Source organism: Chelonoidis abingdonii, chromosome 5 (assembly GCF_003597395.2).
Source record: "Chelonoidis abingdonii isolate Lonesome George chromosome 5, CheloAbing_2.0, whole genome shotgun sequence".
In the NCBI taxonomy this organism is placed as follows: Eukaryota; Metazoa; Chordata; order Testudines; family Testudinidae; genus Chelonoidis; species Chelonoidis abingdonii.
Window position 1 is genome coordinate 99825143 of NC_133773.1, and position 20733 is coordinate 99845875.

Here is a 20733-nt window from a genome sequence, read left to right on the forward strand (position 1 = left end):
GATGAAGCTTTTTGTGTCATATTAAATCCATTTTTTTTCTGTTTGAGTTAAATATTTGCTTATTCCTTCTGTGTCTTCTCTGCTGACAAGCAGTTCATGGCCATCTAGCTTATCTTAGCTGACCTCCATTAATTTTTCTCTGACTAAGGAATCTTTTCAGTAAAAAGTTTAAAGACTCTTTAAAGTTTGTCACCCGCACCTTTAATTTGATTGGAAGACTGATAAGTAGCTCTGACAACTTGGGTAATGCTAATCTCTCAGCCTGCAGGCTTGCTATATTACATTGTACATGAAATAATCTTCCCAGGAGGTAATGTGATATCTCCTGTGTGACAGTCCTAACTTCAGATGACTGCTGTCAGTCCCCATGCATATCTGTTGATTCCTCAGGCCACCGAGGTAAAAGAATATAACTTTTTCTTTACTGTACAGAGCCTTTACAGAATATTTAGTTTATAATAGTTTATCTTTGAAACTTTGGGATGAAATAGTTCACTAGTCATTTGGGTGGTACTTTAACCATTGCATCTCCTGTTACTCCTGCTATCGCCCAAGACTCTAGTTTTGGAGATTGACTTAGTTTATTTTGGCCCCAGGCTTCTAGAGTTTAAATCCAAGCCAGAGATGAGTTACACTTATTTTTTCAGGAAGGGTAGCTGTCCCATCCTTGTAAACACATCTGTTAAAATAGCCTATTAGAGATGACACACACTCTTCAGAAAAATAGTATCTAGTTTTGAAGGTAATACAGCGATGATACCTGAACTTGGGGGTAGGGGGTGGGGAGGAGTGTTACAGCTCTGGCTGAGCTCACCCTTGTGGCTGGGCACCAGACTGCCTGATTGAGCAAGCCTTTGGATCCCAGGGGCTTTTAAGTCTTCTGAGCCTGAGCAGTATCCAGACCCAGCCGCTAAGTCTTGCTTTTAAGGCACACTCCTGGGGTACAGACCCCCTGTCTAGTATCCTTTCCTGGGATGTAGAACCCATAGTCCAGCTGCCATAGGCCCAAGGCCACTGCTAATCCTCATCCCCATAGTACTTCAAGAATTTCATTCCCAGAGCTCCACGCTCACGGGTGCTCTAGTTTACTGTTTAACCTTTCAAGGACCTTGTGACTGTTAAAACAAGAGTGCACAGACTTTGCAAAGGAATTGCTAAAGCATACACATGTGCTTTGTCTATAAGTAACAAGAGTTACAGATCTAGAAAAAATAAACACCAGTACGTAAAACTCCCTCCTGCAGTATCCTCATCAGTCTGAGAGCCTTTTGAGTTTGGGTTATTGTCCTTCAGGATTCCAGAACCTTTTTACATTCTACTCTTCCTGTTCAGCCCTCCTGTTAGCCGATGGCTGGCTGGTGAGACAGCCCAGACTCAAGAAGGACTGGCTCTTAAATAAAGTTCTGATACCCTTTTATCAGGTCACTCCCCCAAGCAGCTTCAAAAACCCTGTCAGTCAGGTGATAGTTGCTCAACTCCAGCCCTCCTCCTTTCCTCCCCTAGGTCTAAACTGGGCAAACTAGTTCCCCCCGGACTGCAGTTGGCCCATTGTTCTGGGTGGACCCATTTGAATGGAGAATCATTGAGGTTGAGGGATTTTGATGGCTTTCCCATTGTGAGCCCCTCTGCTAGGGGTAAGGATTTCTCCTAACACCTCTTGAGTGTCCCAGCTCAAGATAGAAGCTACAGCACAGTTTGCAGTCAAAAATAACATTGAAGTACTAGAATGTTGTTGCAGATTGATATAGACGTACAGACACATACTGATCCATCACAGTGGGGCTCTGAAGAGGCATGGGGCGGGGCATTGTGGACTGTGTGGTAGGCTAGGTGACACGAGAAGGGAGTTAGCTTGGGCACGGTATGGGGTGAGAGGATCAGGGTTATGAATGAAGTTTTGGGGAAACTGGGACTGTTGGGTTGTGAGAAGTTAGGGGTTATCACGGATATGTGGGGTTTGAGGGAGAGAACACAAATGTGGTAGGGGAAGGCAGCTGAACCACCAAGTGGTGGCCATGGGGTTGAGCTGGGATGTGGGGTTGGCAAGAAGGAATGGAACTGAGCAGAAGGGTGATGGGTGGCAGGGGATGAATTTGGGGAATCATGATGTGGGTGGAGTGGGCTTTCTTAATTGTGTCATGATAATGAAAGAGGAGTTGTGCTTGCACTCTCACAAGAGAGAAGGTTGAAGCACAGTTTCCCTCATGGTCCTCTTGAACAGCACTCCCTTCCTCCTATGTTCCCCAGCCTCCAGCTGACTCTAAAAGCAGGGCTAGAGGGGAGTGGCAGTATGACAAACCTCCTGTGCAGCTCTTCTCTGGGCCATAGGAGTTTGGGTCTGAGTAGATCGCCAATCTCTCACCTCAAGCAGAAATCCTTCTAATCCCCAACTCCTTCACTCTAGAGACCCTAAGCACTCTTCCCAATGCCTGAACTGAACTGTCCGCAAGCAAAGACAAATTGCTGGCAGCCCTTCAAGGCTGCTGTTGAAAACACAGTACTTTCAAAGGTGATTCTCTAATGCTTTAAGATATGAAAAGTGATGTTCGTGTAACACAGACCTGACAGATCACTTTTATAGGATGGTACTGTTTTTCTTGTTGCTGAATCCTTTGTTTTCTCTTAGGTCAATGTTTGGCCATTTTTCAAGCTTGTTAGTGGTTTAGGAGGCAGTCAGAGTCTCTCTCTTTAGGAAACGGCGTTTGATGAAAAATGATTACTTTGACATTTTGCAAACATTATCAGAGCTAAAATTTCAGAACAGTCTTTCTAGCTAGACGTCACAGCAGCTATGCCCTTCCTTTTTAAAAAAAAATGTTGGTTCTGTCCAAGATTTTAAAGAAGACATTGACAAGCCCTGCAGGTCCTGATGTACACATCTCTGTGTGGGTCCCAGTTTTCCCTTTCCTTCATCCACACCTTTTGGGGAAGGATAGTCCTGTTGTGAAAGCACAGGATTGCGAGCCAGGAGATCTATTGTCTGTTTCCAGTTATGCCAAAAACTTGTGTGAGAGACTTCCTGGAGCTTGGCTATCAAGATAATAAGCAGAGCTGAATGAATTTTTTTTTTTTTTTAAATTTGAGGGTCAAATTGGGGGTGGGAGGAATCTGTTTTGATTCAAAGCAAAATGAATTTTTTCAAAGTTTTTTCATCCAATCTAAAAAATATTTTGAATAGACAAACATTTTGAGTCAATTCCATATTATGATTTTCTGTTTCATTTTTTCAGTTAATTTTGAATCAACAAAAACATTTTCAATCAACTCAGAAAAAAAAGACATTCACACAAGAAAATTGAGTTTTTCATTTTGATTCATCTGTTTTGGATGTTTTTCAGATGATTTGCTAGTTTGGTTTTTTATTTGGCCAAATTTGAAATTGAACTGCCATTTCAAATAAAGTCAAAATAAACATTTTAAAATTAAAATTTGAAATTAAATGCATTTTTTGATGGAAAAACATTGTGTCCAGCTCTACTTTAGACATAACTCAGATATTGACACAGAAATGCTGGAGAGACAACACAGTTTATGCGAACAAACATAGCATTCCTAACAGCCTCATTAAATACTAGAACTCGCTTTAACAGTGACTGGCTTACAAGGCTTTCTGCATGCTGATGTAGTCAAGAGGCTTTTTGTTTTGCAGCATTTTCACATAGTATTGGCTTTGCTGATTGCTCTGGCAAACCAAGCTCTCCAGTTTTACCAGTTGTAGTGGTGGAAAGCTTTCCTTCTTTGTAAACTTTTTTGCAAGAGGTGCCAGTAGCTATCTTTTGTTACTTCAGTGAATGGGAAACGTTTGACTGACAAACATTGGGAACTGCCTTTAGGTTATGGAGACACTGTTTCTTCAATAGATAGCTGTATTTGTGCTTCAGGCTGTTTGGATGTAGATACACCACTTGAACCTTGAGATGGTATGTTCTTGGTATGTTCTTCATCTTGGTTGGTTTGACCACTGGAGAAGGGGCAATGAGGGAGTTTGGGGAGGTGTAGGGAAATCCCTGCATGTGCTGCTATTTGCCCCACCTCCTCTTGTCCTTCTGTATGCCCCCATGCTCTGTCTGCTTGTTCTGCTTTTTATGGGTTGCTGCTGTTTATCTCCCCAACTCCTACCCCACAAGAACTGGCTTCACTTCCAAGCATCAGCTATGGTAAATCCATGTCTTCAGTGCATTCCCCTTCCCATACCCTACCCAATGTTTCAGGCTCTGCAAACTCAAGCAGAATGTGCTGTATCAGTAACACTTAGGGCTTGTCTACACTGACAGGGCTGCCCCAGTGCTTAGTGAAGACGCTACCTGCACTGACGGGCGAACTTCTGTCATCATCATACGTATTCAACCTCCCCGAGAGATGGTAGGTAGGTCGATGGGAGAAGCCCTCCCTTTGATACAGCAGTGTCTACACCAGGGGTTAGGTCGGTATTACTAGGTTGCTTAGGAATGTCGATTTTCCCCTGAATGATGTAGTTATACTGACATAAGTTTTTAGTAGAGACCAGGGTTTTGGTTAGAAATTAGGTTGGTATAACGATGTTGCTCAGTATAACTACATATCTCTGAGTGATGCAGTTAAACCGACTTAACCACCAGTGTAGACAGTGTTAGGTCTATAGGAGAATTCTCCCATCAACCCAGCTACTGCCTCTCAGCGAAGTGGTTTACTTGTGCCGATGAGAGAACCCCTCCTGTTGGCATAAGTAGTGTCTTCACTGAAGCACTACAGCAACGCAACCCATTTTAAGTGTAGACAAGTCCTTAACGGTTATATTGTGAAAATTTTCTTCACAACCATAACAGCTAGAGCCTTTTATTTTCAGTGAAAACTAAGACTTGATAGAACAACCTAGAAGTTTGCTGACCGCTCTCCCTAGGCCAGTTAGGGCTTGGTCTACATGGGGAAATGTACTGGCAGAATTTTACTCATATAATTGTACTGCTGTAGTTATACTGGTATAACTTCCTATGTGGAAACTCTTATTCTGGAATAAGTGGCTTTTTTTCATTTTCTTACCACATCCAAAGCAACATAATCTAAATAGAAAAAATAGCATTTTTATTCCAGAATAAGAGTATACTCATGGGAGCTGTATTCATATAGTTGTAATGGTACAATTATGCACAGGTAAAATTTCCTGTGCAGGCAAACCTAAAGATATTTTCTATCTCTTTCTCCTGTTACAAGCAGCATAATGACTTGTTTATTATTCTGATGATTCTGTGGGAAAATATTTCTTCTAAGGGCATGATTCTCACTTTCACCAAAGATCTTTTATACTGATCTGACAAAATGTAATTGATGCCCACTTTGAAGCTCCCTTACGCTTCCGGAGAAGCGTAAAGAGGCCTAAATGCAAACCAGGCCTTAAAATTTTGGCATAATTCATACCTATTGGAGACATTTTTCAATTTGTTTCCGGAAAGTTGCAAATATCAGTTTGCTCAGATGGAGAAAAGAAAATGTTGAGATACAGACAAGTGCCTCTGCTCCAGACAATCCAAATAGCCTCAAGGTAAAATTTTCAAAAGTGCCTAGGCGACTTAGAAACCTAAGGGCTGGTCTACATGGGGACCTTGCATTGATATAGCTGTGTCTCTTGGGGCAGATGTGAAAGTAAGCCGGTCTGGTACAGCGTACTGGACCGCACTGGCTTTGGTGGCAGGGATTTAAAGGGCTCAGGGCTTCCTACAGTGGCGGGAGCCCTGGGCCCTTTAAATCCCTGCCCAAGCCCGGCTGCTGGAGCTGCAGCAGGGATTTAAAGGGCCTGGAGTGCTGCAGCGGCCGGAGATCTGGGCCCTTTAATTTGTCCCTGAGCCCCGGGGGCTCCAAGCCACCTCTGCAGCTGGGAGCCCCGGGAGTGATTTAAAGGCCCTGGGGCTCCCAGCCACGGCCGGTGACCCAGGGCCTTTAAATCTTGAGAGGCCCCGCCTCTTCCTGTTGAGGCCACGCCCCACTCAGGACTCCGGCAGTACTGGTAAGTCCTGTAAGTTGCTTTCACCACTGCTCAGGGTGTGAAAAATCACACTCTGGAAAGACACAGTTATACTGACCTAACCCCCTGGTGTAGGCAGTGCTAGTTTGATGGAAGAATTCTTCCGTTGGCCTAGCTACCGCCGCTCAGGGAGGTGGATTACCTACGCCATCTATACACTAGTAAGCTCAGTTACTTTCTGTTATGTTCTCCTTCCACTTCCCTATGAATTGCTTAGTTTATATGGTCCATAAGGTAAGCTTGACATCTTGGTTTCAGTTGTGTATATGGTTTAGTGCTAGGGTGACTAGACAGTGGATGTGAAAAATCAGAATGGGGGTGGGGGGTTATAGGAGCCTATATAAGAGAAAAGACCCCAAAATTGAGACTGTCCCTATAAAATCAGGACATCTAGTCACCCTATTGAGTGCCCTGAGTTAAATAAGAATTAAGGTTTCCGAACATAGCAGAGCAAAATTAAACAGAACATCTTGATCTAGCTGTCAAAACAGGCTGCAAGTAAAATTAACGTATTCGGGTACTGACCAAAACGATCAACTTTCTGCAGAGTTACTGTATGATATGACTTAGTCTGGCACTCATAATTTTTTTAGTGTTCAGTTTGCTTAAACAGAGCAATAACAATTGCTTTATAAATTAACTATTTATAATTCTCACGGAATATTTTCTGTTTGTACCATTAAGATTTTGTAGAGAGGGGGAAAATTGTGCTTTTATAGACAATCGCATTAGGATGTGGTTCTTGGAGTTTTTTTTTTTTTTCTTCTTCAGTTGTTTGAGCCTAATTTTAGTTCAGTTTTAATGGGACAGCAAATTACAGATTTGCAGTGTGGAGACTAACTTGAGTTTCCCTCTTGAAAAGGCATCCTGGGTTCTGAAATACACCCTATTCAATTACTGAAAACGGCGAATGCAGTTGGTAGGACATAGGCATGTGAGTGACATTGACATGGATTGCATTTTCTTCCTCTTGCTACTGCTCCACAGAATCGGAACCCAACCAGTTTCATGCTGTTTCCAGCATGCATCCTCTGCAGTCAGTAACAGAGAACAGAAAATTAGGAAGGGAGATGTTGATGGAGATGGGGACTAACTTTTTTTTTTAACTCAGAGGTTTGGGAGAATAAGAGAATCCCAGCGAAATGGAGCTCAGAATCTGGAAATCTGCTCCAACTTCCGAGAAATGTCAGCTGGTTATTTAAAACTGCTGTCGTTACCTCTTCCTATTTAAGGTACTTATATGGCTCCAATTACCGTTGTATGTCTCCGTCTTTAATGTATATTAAGGGACTTGCCCAAAGTCACACAGGAAGTCTGTGGCAGAGCAGTGAATTGAGCCCCAGTCTTCCAAACCCAAAGCGGTCTTCCAAGCACCATCCTTTTTTTGTTGGTAAAGAGTGGCTTCTATAATAAACTCTGGGAGACAGATAATCCTTGGAGATAGTTACTAATCATCTATCAAGTCTTCTTGAGTAGATGATTTTCCTTTTCTTTTGTTGTTTGTTACTTTCTAAATCAGAGATTAACACTGTAATAACTGATCACCATTATATGTTAAAGACATGAAGAAGGGATATGAATCCTTCTCCTATTTTTAAGCAGGTTCCTATTTTTTGCCCAAGCCTCCTTTATGAGCCAGGGAGAAAAGGAGAAAATTATATTACAATTGGTTAGAAACACTATTCTAATTTAAGACAAAAGATTATTTAAATAAACATTAAATAAAATAATCTAGCTGGGTAGGATAAGCAAGGTTCACTTCTGTACCACATACACTAGAATCTTGCCAATCTGGATTTTGCTACTCTGCAAAACCAACAGTTCTCCCACAAAAAATCGGATGGTCTCATGTCACAAAGGTATGTAGATAGCACTATAGTGATGTCTTTTGTTACTAAGATTTATTACACATAAAAAATATACTACAGTGTATTTACTAGCAGATCGTAAAATGTAAGTAATTAAAACTAAGCTACACTTGTTAAATAAATGAGCAAAGGTCAAATATACGAACCTAAATATCTGAATTTAGGCTGTTAAATCCATGTTTAAGTACCTTAAATAAAAGCGGCCTAATTTTCAGAGGTGCTGATCACCTACCTACAGCTACAATTAGTCAGTGGGAACTGCAGGTGCTCAGCACTTAAAAATCAGGTCTTTTTTATTTAGATGCCTAACTTAAGGTACTTAGATTTAAACGTTTTGATTAAACTATATTCAAATTCTATGATTTTTGTTTATTGCAAAGTAATCTGTAATGGATTCCCAGTCTATATGAATTAATGAGGTTCTGCTGTATTTTGATTTCTCTCCATTCTTTACATTTTGGCTTTCATTTATTATTTCACTTTGTCTCTCTTCATCTCTGATAGCTTCATACAGTGTACTAATGGATTATGTCCCATTTATTTTATTTACTTCTCAAATCCTCCCTTAAACCAGAGTAAAGTCTGATGTAAAATAGATATAGGCTAATGACTTTGATCTTGTGAATTTGCCTTTATTTGTTTGTTTAATATTTTTCCTGGGGCCTGGATGTATTGACGGCCATCAGTAAATATATTAGAATAAGAGTGTTCTCTTCCTAAAATACAAAACACAGAGAACAGTTAAATATTTAAAGGATCGTGTAAACTGATTTTGAGATGAATTTGTCAGAATGCACACGGCTACAACAACACTGCATTCAAAGGATAACACATTCTTCTGTTGAATCCTGATTGAATCATGAGATTGCTCTGGCCACCAACAAACAAATATTGTTCCTGCAGCATTGTTTCAAGTGTAGTTTGCTTTTCCAAACACACATTACTGCCTCAGTAATATCTGGCTCAAGCTGGGTAATTTTGGTGTAAAACCCTTTCTGAATAACCTTGATAGGAACTAAGCTGTAGCTGACAATAAACTGGTGAACAGTGATTCATTGTCAGGCCTCAAGGTTTTGGTTGTTATGAAATGGGTCAATAAAAGAGAGAGAGGTCTGTATATATGTAAAATAGTTAATGTGCCAGTAGATGGTGCTCAAGAACATGCACTACTGTTCCTGAGTTTTTCAGGAGCAAAGCCGCTTTTGTATACTGCAAATGGGATTCGGTGGCTGGGCTGAATGGGTGTGGCTCTACCCAAAGGACAGCTGTTCCTTCTGCTTGCTGTTTTTTGGCTTTAATCAAACACTTCCTTTGGGCTCATCTTATTTATTGCACAATAATTAGGGAATCGTTAACTATGTTTAGTTAATATAGCTGTTGTATGAGCCTAAACCATCTTTACACATGGTGTTTTATTCACCTGCATGTCCTGATCAAAAGGCTTTTTAAAGGGCTTGATATTGACTTGGTGCCATTAAGAACATTTGGAAAGCTGGGCATTGGTAATAGATCCTGCCAGTTTCTATCACTCTGTTCAGTAAGTAACCATCCTCGGAATAGCTCTCCTTCCTGATCTAACTGTTGTCAAGTGACCTATGTCAGATTTATGTGGAAGCTGAAAAAATTCTAGTCTGAACTAATACAGGCTGATTCAGATTAAATTGTTTTGCCTGGCAAATTTAGCAGAGCATCTATCATTGTTTCTTTCCAGTATCTTGTTAAGAATCTGGATAGCCTGTCTGCTTTATGAGGCAGTTTATTTCTTTGTTTGCCCTAATAGAAACATCTGACACAGAGTTAAGAAAACAAAGGCTGTCTTGCTTTGTGTTATTTTGGTTGGGATTATTTTGGTTTTGGTAATCCGAAACAGGTTTTTATGGCACTTCAAGAATGGGTACGAGTTAAATTTTGGTTGATGTTAGAGAGAGAAAAATGGCAAGCTTTGGAAAAGCAAATCCAGCTGGCTGCTTGGTCAATCAATTGCAGGAATTAAATTAAGGTTTTAAAATGTATTTTTCAGTTTGTATGCAGGACACACGCACAGAGAATGAAGTACACACTATTTTTATCATATAGAAATGTGTGTGTGTTTGAAGAGAGTTGTTTGAGGGGGAGTGAAGAGGGGGTAATAAATAAGATGTATTGCATTTTTTATTGCAGAATTTATGCATCTGCACAGACATGAAGAAAAAATAAATTCTTAAGCCTTGTATGTGCTTGTATTTGAACCATAGGATTCAAAAAGATAAACTGTTTTGACAGAAAATGTTTACTTGACAAATGGTGTTTCTGGAAATATACAGATCTGGTGGCAGAAAGTCTTCTTAGTCTTGCTTACAGGGAGCCAAGATATGGTACACACTCTGTCTTCATATGATGATAATTTGGGTTATTGTCTGCCAGACTATTCCATTCTGCATAGGAAAAAATCTAATTAAAAAAAAAGAAAAGAAAATTTAATGGAAAAAAAGACTCACTAGATCATCTTGTCCATACTGCTGCTAAGTTCAGGGCAGCTCCTTACCATATATTATTTTACACTTTGTGTAAATGGAAGGAGCATCTATGTATTTTTGTATGTGATCACTGGATTTAAGAGAAATCCTATGGTACATGGTGACAATACAGTTTTATTAAGCTAAAATGCAAGATGCTCTGTCCTTAAGGACTGTGCCTCAGATGAGCAGTCACGTATAAGTGTATGTGTTTGTATCTGTATCTAATATAAAATTCCTATCACTTCTATAAAAATAATACTGCAAGGGATCGTGAGTTAGACCTAATATTTGCTTTTATCTGTAAAATGGTTAGAATCTGGTTGTGAGTATTCTCTGGTCTCTACGTTTTTGCTAGCAAGGAAGTAGGGTGGGAAACCTCAAGAAAACTGATAAGATTCGCTCTACTTGAATGCTTAAACCCATGGTAGGATTTTAAGTTTGTTTTAACTTAATAGCATTATATAAATACAGATTAGTATTAAGGATTTTCATTAACAAGACTTAGAAGAACATCACAATAACACAGATAGTATTGCTGCTAGGCTGTTGCAGTTGATTGGTTATATGTTTAGCTCTAAATTTGCAAATGTAGTTATATGGCAGAGGAGGCTGGCTGGGGTGTCTTCTAAGCTGGACAGGAGTTGGGAGGAAACTGCTCAGTGAGGAAGCTAGTGATGAGAGTGAACGCTTGGCAGTGTTAGGTAAAATAGGAGAAACTGGAAATGAGTCAGTGCTCAGCAGGGAAGCTGGTTTAGGTGTTGAAGTGGGTTGTTGAGAGGGACCCTAGAGGCCAGAGTGGGAAGAAGAAGACGCTCTTGATTGTTGCAAAGTAGGCACCTGGTAAGGGAGAGGCACTCAAATAAACTGCTTGCAACTCTCCTCTTTTCCTGCTTACGAGTTCTCCAGTTAGTAACTTTCCTTCTGGTTCTGCTGAGGTACTGTTTCCCTATCAGCAGCCTCTTATCTCCAGCTTCCATGTTCAGCCACTTCTAGTCTGTGTCGTATTTTCTAAATGGACAGCCAATCTAATTCTCAATTACTGAGGGACACTCTCCACTCATTGATATATTTTGCTTTCCACAACCAAATCTCTGTACAACTTTTCATGAGTGATGTACCCGAGTATTTGGATTCTAATATCTAAACTATATTGTTAAATCTGTTCTCTTAAGTTTGGGTTATTGCTGATTATGTACTCTATGTATCATATGACTTTTAAAAACTAACTCTATATTTGTGGATAATCTAAGCACTATACCCAGATGTACAGACACTCGTTTCCCAACCTGTGTTATATATATCTTTTTAACAGTAGCTTTCCTTGTCACTTCTGCCAGTCTTTTTCTTCTCCAGTAAAAGTGACATTGGCTGTAGCAGCAACACCAGCACCACAGTTTCCCCAAACTTTGCCAGTGTTTTCAGGATCTGGTTCCACACCCAAGGAGAAAAGCTCAGCATGGACCCAAAAATAAAATAAAAAGGGTCATGCTTAGATAATCGTGTAATATGTATGCTGAAAATGGCACAGTGAAGGTTAACATAGCAGGAAGGAAATCTTCCAGTATGTTGGCCTGATTCTGAGATTACTTATGCCAGCATAAATCTGGATGTCACTGGAATTACTCTGGATTTGCACCAGTGTCACGGAGACCAGAGTTGCAGGTTCTGTATGTAAAGGGTGAGTGTGGTATGGAGAGACATAACTTAAGATGGGCGTCAAACCTTTTCATGAAAGTGTTGACTTTTCAGCATTGAAATTTGCAACTTAAAATGTTATAGTACATTTATTTTTGTAGAGAAATAAGTTTTTAATTTAATTTTACATTATTAGTAAATTTAGATAATTATTTTTAGCATTTAGTTAAGTACTGTTGTATAAAAATGTATCTTCTACCTTTACTATGAAGCTGTTCAGGCTTTTGCTTATGACTGAATTTACATAGCATCTGAGATAAGCTCAAACTCTGATAAGTTTGTCGTATTATATTATATTTACTAGATATCTCTGCCGAAAACAAAATCTGCTTTATGAAAATGTTTGTGGTTTTTTTTGTCTCTATCTAACTTTAGAACTTAGAATCTCAGATACTGCATATCTGCAACCCTAATCACAGGTTCCTGTAAGTCAATGGGTCACAAACTTTTTTTTTTACTGGCAACTCCTTTCACATCGCAAGCCTTTGAGTGTGACGCCCCCAATAAATTAAACACACTTTTAAGTATATTTAAGACCATTATAAATGCTGGAGGCAAGCGAGGTTTGGAGTGGAGGCTGAGAGCTCACGACTCCCCAGGTAATGACCTCGTGACCCCCTGAGGGGTCGCGACCTCTAGTTTGAGAACCCCTGCTGTAGATGCATAGGTTTCCAGTGTACTTATTTACCCCATTCAGAAATTATTTCCGCCCCCCCGTCCCGCCCACGCGCAAACTATTACAACAAAACACTGTATTAAAGAAAAACTTGCCTCCAAGGAAGTGCCATCCAGAAAAAAATTCTTGGCCTGCTTGATTGTTCACTAGTGTTGGACCTGTTGTTCAAGCCATTCCCTACTGTCCAGTGTTAAATGCTGGGTCCTATTCTGCTAATTCTTACTCAAGTGAGTATTCCTCACTCATGCATATTAGTCCTATCAAAGTCTGTGTGACTGCTCTCCTGGAAAAGTGTCACTTGAGTGAAGGAGTGAGGACTGCAGGATCAAACTTGTATTTTGTAACATGATGAAATATTTACTCCAGTATGTTGCTCTAAAAATGGGAAATCTCGTTGATATTTTGCTTTCTTCCTTACTAAAGTATGCACTGGGAATAAAAAACACGCTGTTAGTAGAGTTTTTTTTTAAGTATTTGTTCTAATTAGTTTTACAAAATAGCCTGTCTCTCTACAGCTTTCAACAGTTATGAAAACTGAGTGGCATTATGTTGCAACATTTTATTTGTTATGCTTAACAGCTCTTTAGGAATTTTTACAATGTATTGTGTTTCTTTTGTGTTTTTCTTTGTTTTTAATTTCTTAAATGATCCCTCTTTTCAGATTTCAAATTATAATCCTTTTCCTGATCCATTGCTGAAGCCCTGTGATCCATGTCAGAAGTACTTCCAGGTCAGATGCCCTTTCACATATTTCCATAAGCAGAATCTTCTGAAATCATTCTCTTCTTACCAGGCCCATATTTGTTTTAATTTTGCGTTCATGAGTGGAACAAGCGAACACTTTCCTTTCTTTAGCTGATCCTTTCTTAAGTAAAATTCTTACTTTAGGAAAGGTTTTTAAAAGCTGAGTAAAGTACAGTCACAAACAAATAAATTCTATTAGAAACATTTATGTTATGTTTGGATACTAATGTTCTTGTGTTTGTATCTAAAAAAAGCCTTGCACTTTGTAAGGTTTGTGATGTGGCTTTTGAAAAATATCTATATGGGGCATTTGGTTAATATTGCTGTTTGTATCACAGTGGTGCCCCACCCAGGATTATGACCTCATTGTGTCTGACACTACAAATGTGAAATAGTCCTGCCCCAAACATGAATCTTTATCTGGTTAAAAGATAGGACACAAAGTGTAGCAATAAATAATCCATTTTTCACAACTGAGAGAGGTGAACAGTGAGGTCCCTAAGGATCTGTACTGGGATCTATGCTGTTCAACATATTCAATAATGATCTAGGAAAAGGAATGAAAAATGAAGAGACAAGGTTTGCAGAATATACAAAATTATTGAAGATAGTTAAGTTCAAAGCTGACTGCAGAGAGTTACCAGTGGGATGTCACAAAATGGAGTGACTGGGCACCAACATGGCAGATGAAATTCAACATTGACAAGTGCAAAATATTGCACATTGAAAAAAATAATCCCAATTACACACACATATATAATGGGGGGATCTGTATTAGCTGTTACCACTCAAGAAAGAGATCTTGGAGCCAGCATGGACAGTTCTCTGAAAAAGTCAGTACAATAAGCAGCAGTGGTCAAAAATGCTAACAAAATAATAGGAACTATTAGGAAAGGAATAGAAAATGAGACAAGTCATAACACCTCTGTATAAATCCATAGTACACCCACACCTTGAATACTGTGTCCAGGTCTGGTTGCCCCACCTCAAAAAGGTTATAGTGGAACTGGAAAAAGTTCAGAAAAGGGCAGCAAAGCTATAAGTAATACCTGGGCATGTAGGCTGTTTATTGTTTTCATGGTTTGCTCTACATGCTTTGTGCCTTTGAGAAAAGACTAAATAATGCTTGGTTTTGAAGATGCTTGTTCTGTGTCACTGCAAATGTGTGCTGTTACTGGCTCACTAAGGGAAACTCTTACTGGTGCCAATACTGAGTTGGACCTGTGTTGTTAACATGGTTGAAGAACACGGGACTGCAGTCCAGAGATTCAGTCTAGGACATAGTGGAACCACTTGTCTGTAGATCCCTTGCCTCATTTGTTGCAGAACCTGATGGGGTTATAGTGAATGAGGCAGGGGATTGCAGGAAGAGAGAGGATGCACTTATGGTTAAGGAGGTTGTGTGCTACCATAGAGGACTGGATTCTATCCCTGCCTCTACCACAGAGCTCCTACATGATGCTGGGCACGTCACTTAAACCAGACTTGTTACAGATGGCTACTAGCTATGTGTTCGTCATTTTCTGTGTGCCCAGCTTGAGATCCCGAGATCTGATTTTCACCAGAGCTGAGTACTCTGTTGCATCGGAAGTCAATGAGAGCTCTTCTCTGAACAAAAAAGTAATATAAAATGCTAAGATCTCTGAAAAATCAGGTCATGGGCATTTCAGTTTGGGTAACACTGTTGACATTAATGTGTCTGTGCCCCAGTTGCCCATTTATAAAATAGGGCAAATATTACCGTATATTCTCACAGGGATGTTATGAAGGTAAATAAACTAATGTTTGTGGAACACTCAGATACCTGAACCTACCCCGATTGAAGTCAATGGCAAAACTCCTACCCATTTCAGTGGTGGAGGATTGGGTTCTTAATAGGGCAGCATTCGACTGAGTTCAGGATCAAAGCTCAAGAGGGTTAAATTAATCACTATAGTGTCTGATTAAAAAACGTCCGCCTTCCGTTCATGTAATCACAGAGTATTAGGGTTGGAAGAGACCTCAGGAGGTCATCTAGTCCAGTCCCCTGCTCAAAGTAGAATCAACATCAACTAAATCATCCTAGCTAGGGCTTTGTCAAGCTGAGCCTTAAACTATAGAGATGGAGATTCCAAGTGTTTCACCATCCTCCTAGTGAAATAGTGTTTCCTAATATCCACCCTAGACCTCCCCCACTGCAACTTGAGACCATTGCTTCTTGTTCTGTCATCTGCCACCACTGAGAACAGCCTAGCTCCATCCTCTTTGGAACCCCCTTTCAGGTAGTTGTAGGCTGCTATCAAATCCCCCTCAGTCTTCTCTTCTGCTGACTAAATAACCCCAGTTCCCTCAGCCTCTTCTCGTATGTTGTATGCCCCAGCCCCCTAATCATTTTCGTTGCCCTCTGCTGGATTCTCCAATTTGTCCACTCCCTTCTGTAGTGGAGGGACCAAAGCTGGACACAAGACCGCAGTTGTGGCCTCATCAGTGCCGAATAGAGGGGAATAATCACTTCCCTCAATCTGCTTGCTGTGCTCCTACTAATACAGCCCAATGTGCTGTTGGCCTTCTTGGCAACGATGGCACACTGTTGACTTGTATCCAGCTTCTCATCCACTGTAATCCCCAGGTTCTTTTCTGCAGAACTACCACTTAGCCAGTCAGTCCCCAGCCTGTAGCGGTGTATGGGATTCTTCCATTGTAAGTACAGGACTGCACTTGTCCTTGTTGAATCTCATCAGATTTCTTTTGGCCCGACCTTCCAATTTGTCTAGGTCAGTCTGGACCCTATCCCTACCCTCCAGCGTATCTACCTCTCCCCCCAGCTTAGTGTCATCTGCAAACTTATTGAGGGTGCAATTCATCCCATCATCCAGATTATTAGTAAAAATGTTGAACAAAACCGGCCCTAGGACTTACCCCTGTGGCACTCCACTTGATACCGGTTGCCAGCTAGACATCGAGCCGTTGGTCACTATCTGTTGAGCCTGACATTCTACCTAGACAGCTTTCGATCCACCTTATAGTCCATTCATCCAATCCATACTTCTTTAACTTGCTGGCAAGAATACTGTGGGAAACCATATCAAAAGCTTTGCTAAAGTCAAGATATATCATATCCACCGCTTTCCCCATATCCACAGAGCCAGTTATCTCATCATAGAAGGCAATCAGGTTAGTCAGGCATGACTTGCCCTTGGTGAATCCATGTTGACTGTTCCTGGTCATCTTCCTTTCCTCCAAGTGCTTCAAAATGGATTTCTTGAGGACCTGCTCCATGATTTTGCTGAGTACTGAAGTGAGGCTGACCAGTCTGTAGTTCTCTGGGTTCTCCTTCTTCCCTTTTTCAAATGTGGGCACTATATTTGCCTTTTTCCAGTCGGGCTTTCCAGGGGGCTTTCAGAACGCTAAGAAAATTGCAGAGTGCTAGGTTTCTAGCAGCTTTCTCACGGCCCCGTTGATATCAAAGGAAGTCTTTCCACTGACTGTAATGGGAGCTGGGTCAGGCCCACAATGCTGAAGTTAACCCATACTATATGAATGATGAAATCAGGAACGTATTAAGGTTGACATTGACAGGAACCAATATTGCTTGCAAATAATTATTTGAGTATGCCTTATAATTTATTCTCATTTATCTGTATTATCTTTGTTTGCCTCTTCTACTGCTTCATTGCTTCCTTGGCTCCAGTGAAGTATTTAAAAGTGGCCAACGACAAGATCCTGCAGCAAGGGGTAAATTCTGTCTTTCTAGAGGTAGATCTACACTTAGGGTGGTCTGTACAGTGTAGGAACTGTGCGCCCCATGAGCATGGGTATAAATAGCAGTATAGCCGGTTGGTGAGGCACTGCTTAGGTGGGTGGAGTACAGACATGCCAGAACCCTAGGGTGTATACCCTACATGTCTCTCTATGTGCCCAAGTAGTGCCTCTGCTGTAGCAATGTAATGTCACTGTCACAGCTTTTCCCTGCTGCAGGGAAGCTCCCTGCTGCCAGAGCCTTTCCCTGCTTCTTCCCCCTGCCAGAGCTATTCATTGCTGCATGTAATTACACACTGCAGGAGCTGCCAAGGCTGTGGCAGGTGCAGTTCCACAACATAACACAAGGGAATGTAGGAAGTGTGGGTGGAGCAAAGGGGGAGCACACACTGTGTGGCACAGCATCCTGATGTGTGGGGACTCCCTGTGATATTGCACAGGTAGTGGTGGGAGTTAATCCATTGCTGCGTGGATCCTTCAAGTCTTCAGCTTCTTTAAGGGCACATAAGACTGTAAAAGCCTCTGCAGAACAGCTCTGTAGACTTTCTGTGACTTTAAGGAGGGACAAGGTTTCTTTCCCTTCCACTCACAGGCTGGGTGCTAGCAGAAAGATCTGAACCTTATAGATTGGCAGGTCCAGTAGAATGGTTGTCTCCCATGAATCCGGGCCTATTCACTTGGAGCACTTATGCTATGTATGCTAAAGAGCAGTGCTGCTTTATGGTCTTTCTGAAAGTACAGGGTTCAGGTTAATTCACAGAAAACTATGGTTTAATATTTTATTTTCTTTAAGTCTTATGATTTCAATTAAGTTTAATTATGAATATTAAACACATTCATTTTTTCTTCATTATTTTAAGTCCTTCATGTTTCCTTTTTATTTTTAATGAGGTGCTGTGTGTCCTATTGTAATGTGCCTACTCTAGGTGCATTAGAGAGTGAATGTGCCATCATGCCAAGGCGTTTTTGCTTGTAGTTACAAAGATGTTGTTGTCTGGAGGGTCCGTGTAATTATTGGCTTCTGCAATGGAAATGGAATCAGTTTTACCGTATTGAAATACTTCTGTAACTCTGAAACCAGATTCTTGGAGCAGCCGGAGGCTGTGTATTACAGTTAATATTTATTATTTGTATTACCGTAATGCCTGGGAGCAGTAGTCATGTTGTTCACTGACAGAAAAATTTTACATTCATTTTACGTCCTGAAACCTCAGGGTCCCATTCAAAAAACAACATCCACATCACTGTGGGTGGAGGCTGTTCCTCTCCTTTATGCAAACACTGGGATATTATTTTTCTGACAATAAAATAGAGTAAGGGAATAAAACTCCTAGGGGAGAAAAAGAGAGAAATGTAGACTGCAAGTGGCTCTAGTCCCAGAAGTGGAATTACATGTTGATGAGGTTGGCAGGTAGAAAGGTGAAATGTGTTCATGTCAAGCAGGGATGGGCAAACTATGGCCCAGGGTCTGCATCTGGCCCTTCAGACATTTTAATCTGGCCTTTGAGCTCCTGCTGGGGAACAGGATACAGAATTTGCCCCGCTCCAGCCAGGGAGCGAGGTTGGGGGCTTGCCATGCAGCTCCCAGAAGCAGTGGCATGTCCCCCCCTCCAGTTCCTATACGTAGAGGTAGCCAGGGAGCTCTACACGCTGCCCCCGCAGCTTCCATTGGCTTGGAACCACAGCCAACGGGACCTGCAGGGGAGGAGCCTGTAGGAGCCAGAGGGGGGACGTGCCGCTGTTTCTGGGAGCTGCTTGAAGTACGTGCCACCGGAGCCTGCACCCTGACCTCATTCCCACACCCCAAGGCCCTCGCCCCATCTCTGAACCCCCCCCCACCCTCCGAACACCTCTGCACCCCAAAACCCCTCATCTCCAGCCCACCCAGAGCCACACCCCCAGCCAGAGCCTCACACCCAGCCCCTGCCCTCCTGCACCTTGAACTCCTCATTTCTGGCCCCACCCCAGAGCCCGCACCCTCAGCCAGAGCCCTCACCCCCTCCCATGCCCCAGCCCCTAATTTCCTGAGCATTCATGGCCCACCATACAATTTCCATACCCAGATTTGGCCCTTGGGCCAAAAAGTTTGCCCATCCCTGATGTAAAGGCAGTGCTGTATGGTGTACTGGGAAATATGAAGTACAGACTTGGGGCCAGCTCCTCCTCTGCTTTGCCTCTTGTGACATTACTTATACATCTGAGGGAAGTGAGTGGAAAACACTCCCAAATCAAAATGGTAATATTGAGGGGGAAATGTGGGTTGGAACTATTTTGGACCTCCTTGGGAATTGTTAGGACCACTCTTAACTGTGAGATGTAACCAAGTGGAAATGATTGCATCTGACTCAGAATTAAGGGTTGTGAATGAAGAAGAGGTGCCAAGAGAAATCTGATTCCCTGGAATTTTGAATTGCAAATTGGGATATGCTTCCTCTGGACAAACTCACAGTCTGAATGAAAGCATCCTAGTGCCTGAAGTAGAGTGTTATATTTTCCTTATCACTCTTTATCTTTATGTTCTGTTTCTGTTCTCATTCCTACCGTCAGGTAATCGAAGCCCTTCCTTAGTACTCGTATATTTTCCAGTATGTGCAGTAATTCTTTCTCAAGCGGTGTCTTCGATCCTTGATAGATAGGAAGTGCTCTTCATGTCAGGATGGATTTTCTCTATCTATATTCCCTTGTCTGTTGTTGCCTCCTGTTGTTTCTCTTCTTCACTTCACCTTTTTCTATCCTCTCACTTTGTCACCTACTGATTTGGTTCCAACTCCCTAATTTGTTCCTGTCCTATCTTACCATTTGACTCCTCCCCCTTTCCTCTCTTAATTTCCATTCTGGTTCTCCTCTCTCAGCCATGTACTCTTGTCCCAGTCCTCCCCACGCCCATTAATACTAATTCCCAGCTCATTTGTTTCTAACTGATGCTGCTCTTAGCTCTGCTTCATACTTCAGTTTCAGGTAGAACAAGGAATGGAACACAAATCACAGGTCCACAGGAGCTGACTGATAGCGCAGGAACAGCACTTTGTAAATGAGTGCGTAAATGAGTGTGAAGGCAGGATCAATGGAAGATAATCAAAAATCTACTTCATGAGAGGACGTATTGTTCTTAGCCCTCTCCCTCATCTAAATATGTGCACTGCGTAGGCTATGAAGGTTAGGAGTTGCACATTTGAGTTAATGTATAAACAATGTACAAACAACAGTGAAGTACAATAACTTCATGTTGAGCCATTTAAAACCTTAGCCCATGATTCACTTTTTAGGAATGAGTCAGTATTCATGTTAGATCTTTACTTTGCTGAGTAGACTAATAATCATTGTTTTGTACTTACATCCCCATGTGTTGCTTTTGTCATTTGAAATGTAATCCACTGGAGACTAAATAAATCATGTGGAAGGATGTGTTTGAACTTTTTCTAGGAAGATTTATTTTTCTTAAGAATTCTGTTTCAGACAAAAAGTAGTTAGAAAAACATTTCAGTGGACACTGGACTCTTCACAACAGGGCTGCCT

General features: G+C 41.3%; 1 protein-coding gene across 5 annotated transcripts in view; it reads left to right on the forward strand.

Moving 5' to 3' along the window:
* The window catches only part of APBB2 (amyloid beta precursor protein binding family B member 2), a 322611-nt gene that overhangs the window by 126945 nt on the left and 174933 nt on the right, over window positions 1-20733 (forward strand). The window contains exon 2 of one of the 5 annotated variants that reach the window (XM_075066500.1): window positions 13397-13465. The exons of the other annotated variants lie outside the window; for them this stretch is intronic. Within the exon in view, the coding sequence (XP_074922601.1) occupies window positions 13447-13465 (19 nt within the window). The 5' untranslated portion in view covers window positions 13397-13446. The remainder of the gene's footprint in view (window positions 1-13396; window positions 13466-20733) is intronic. 5 annotated transcript variants of the gene reach the window in all.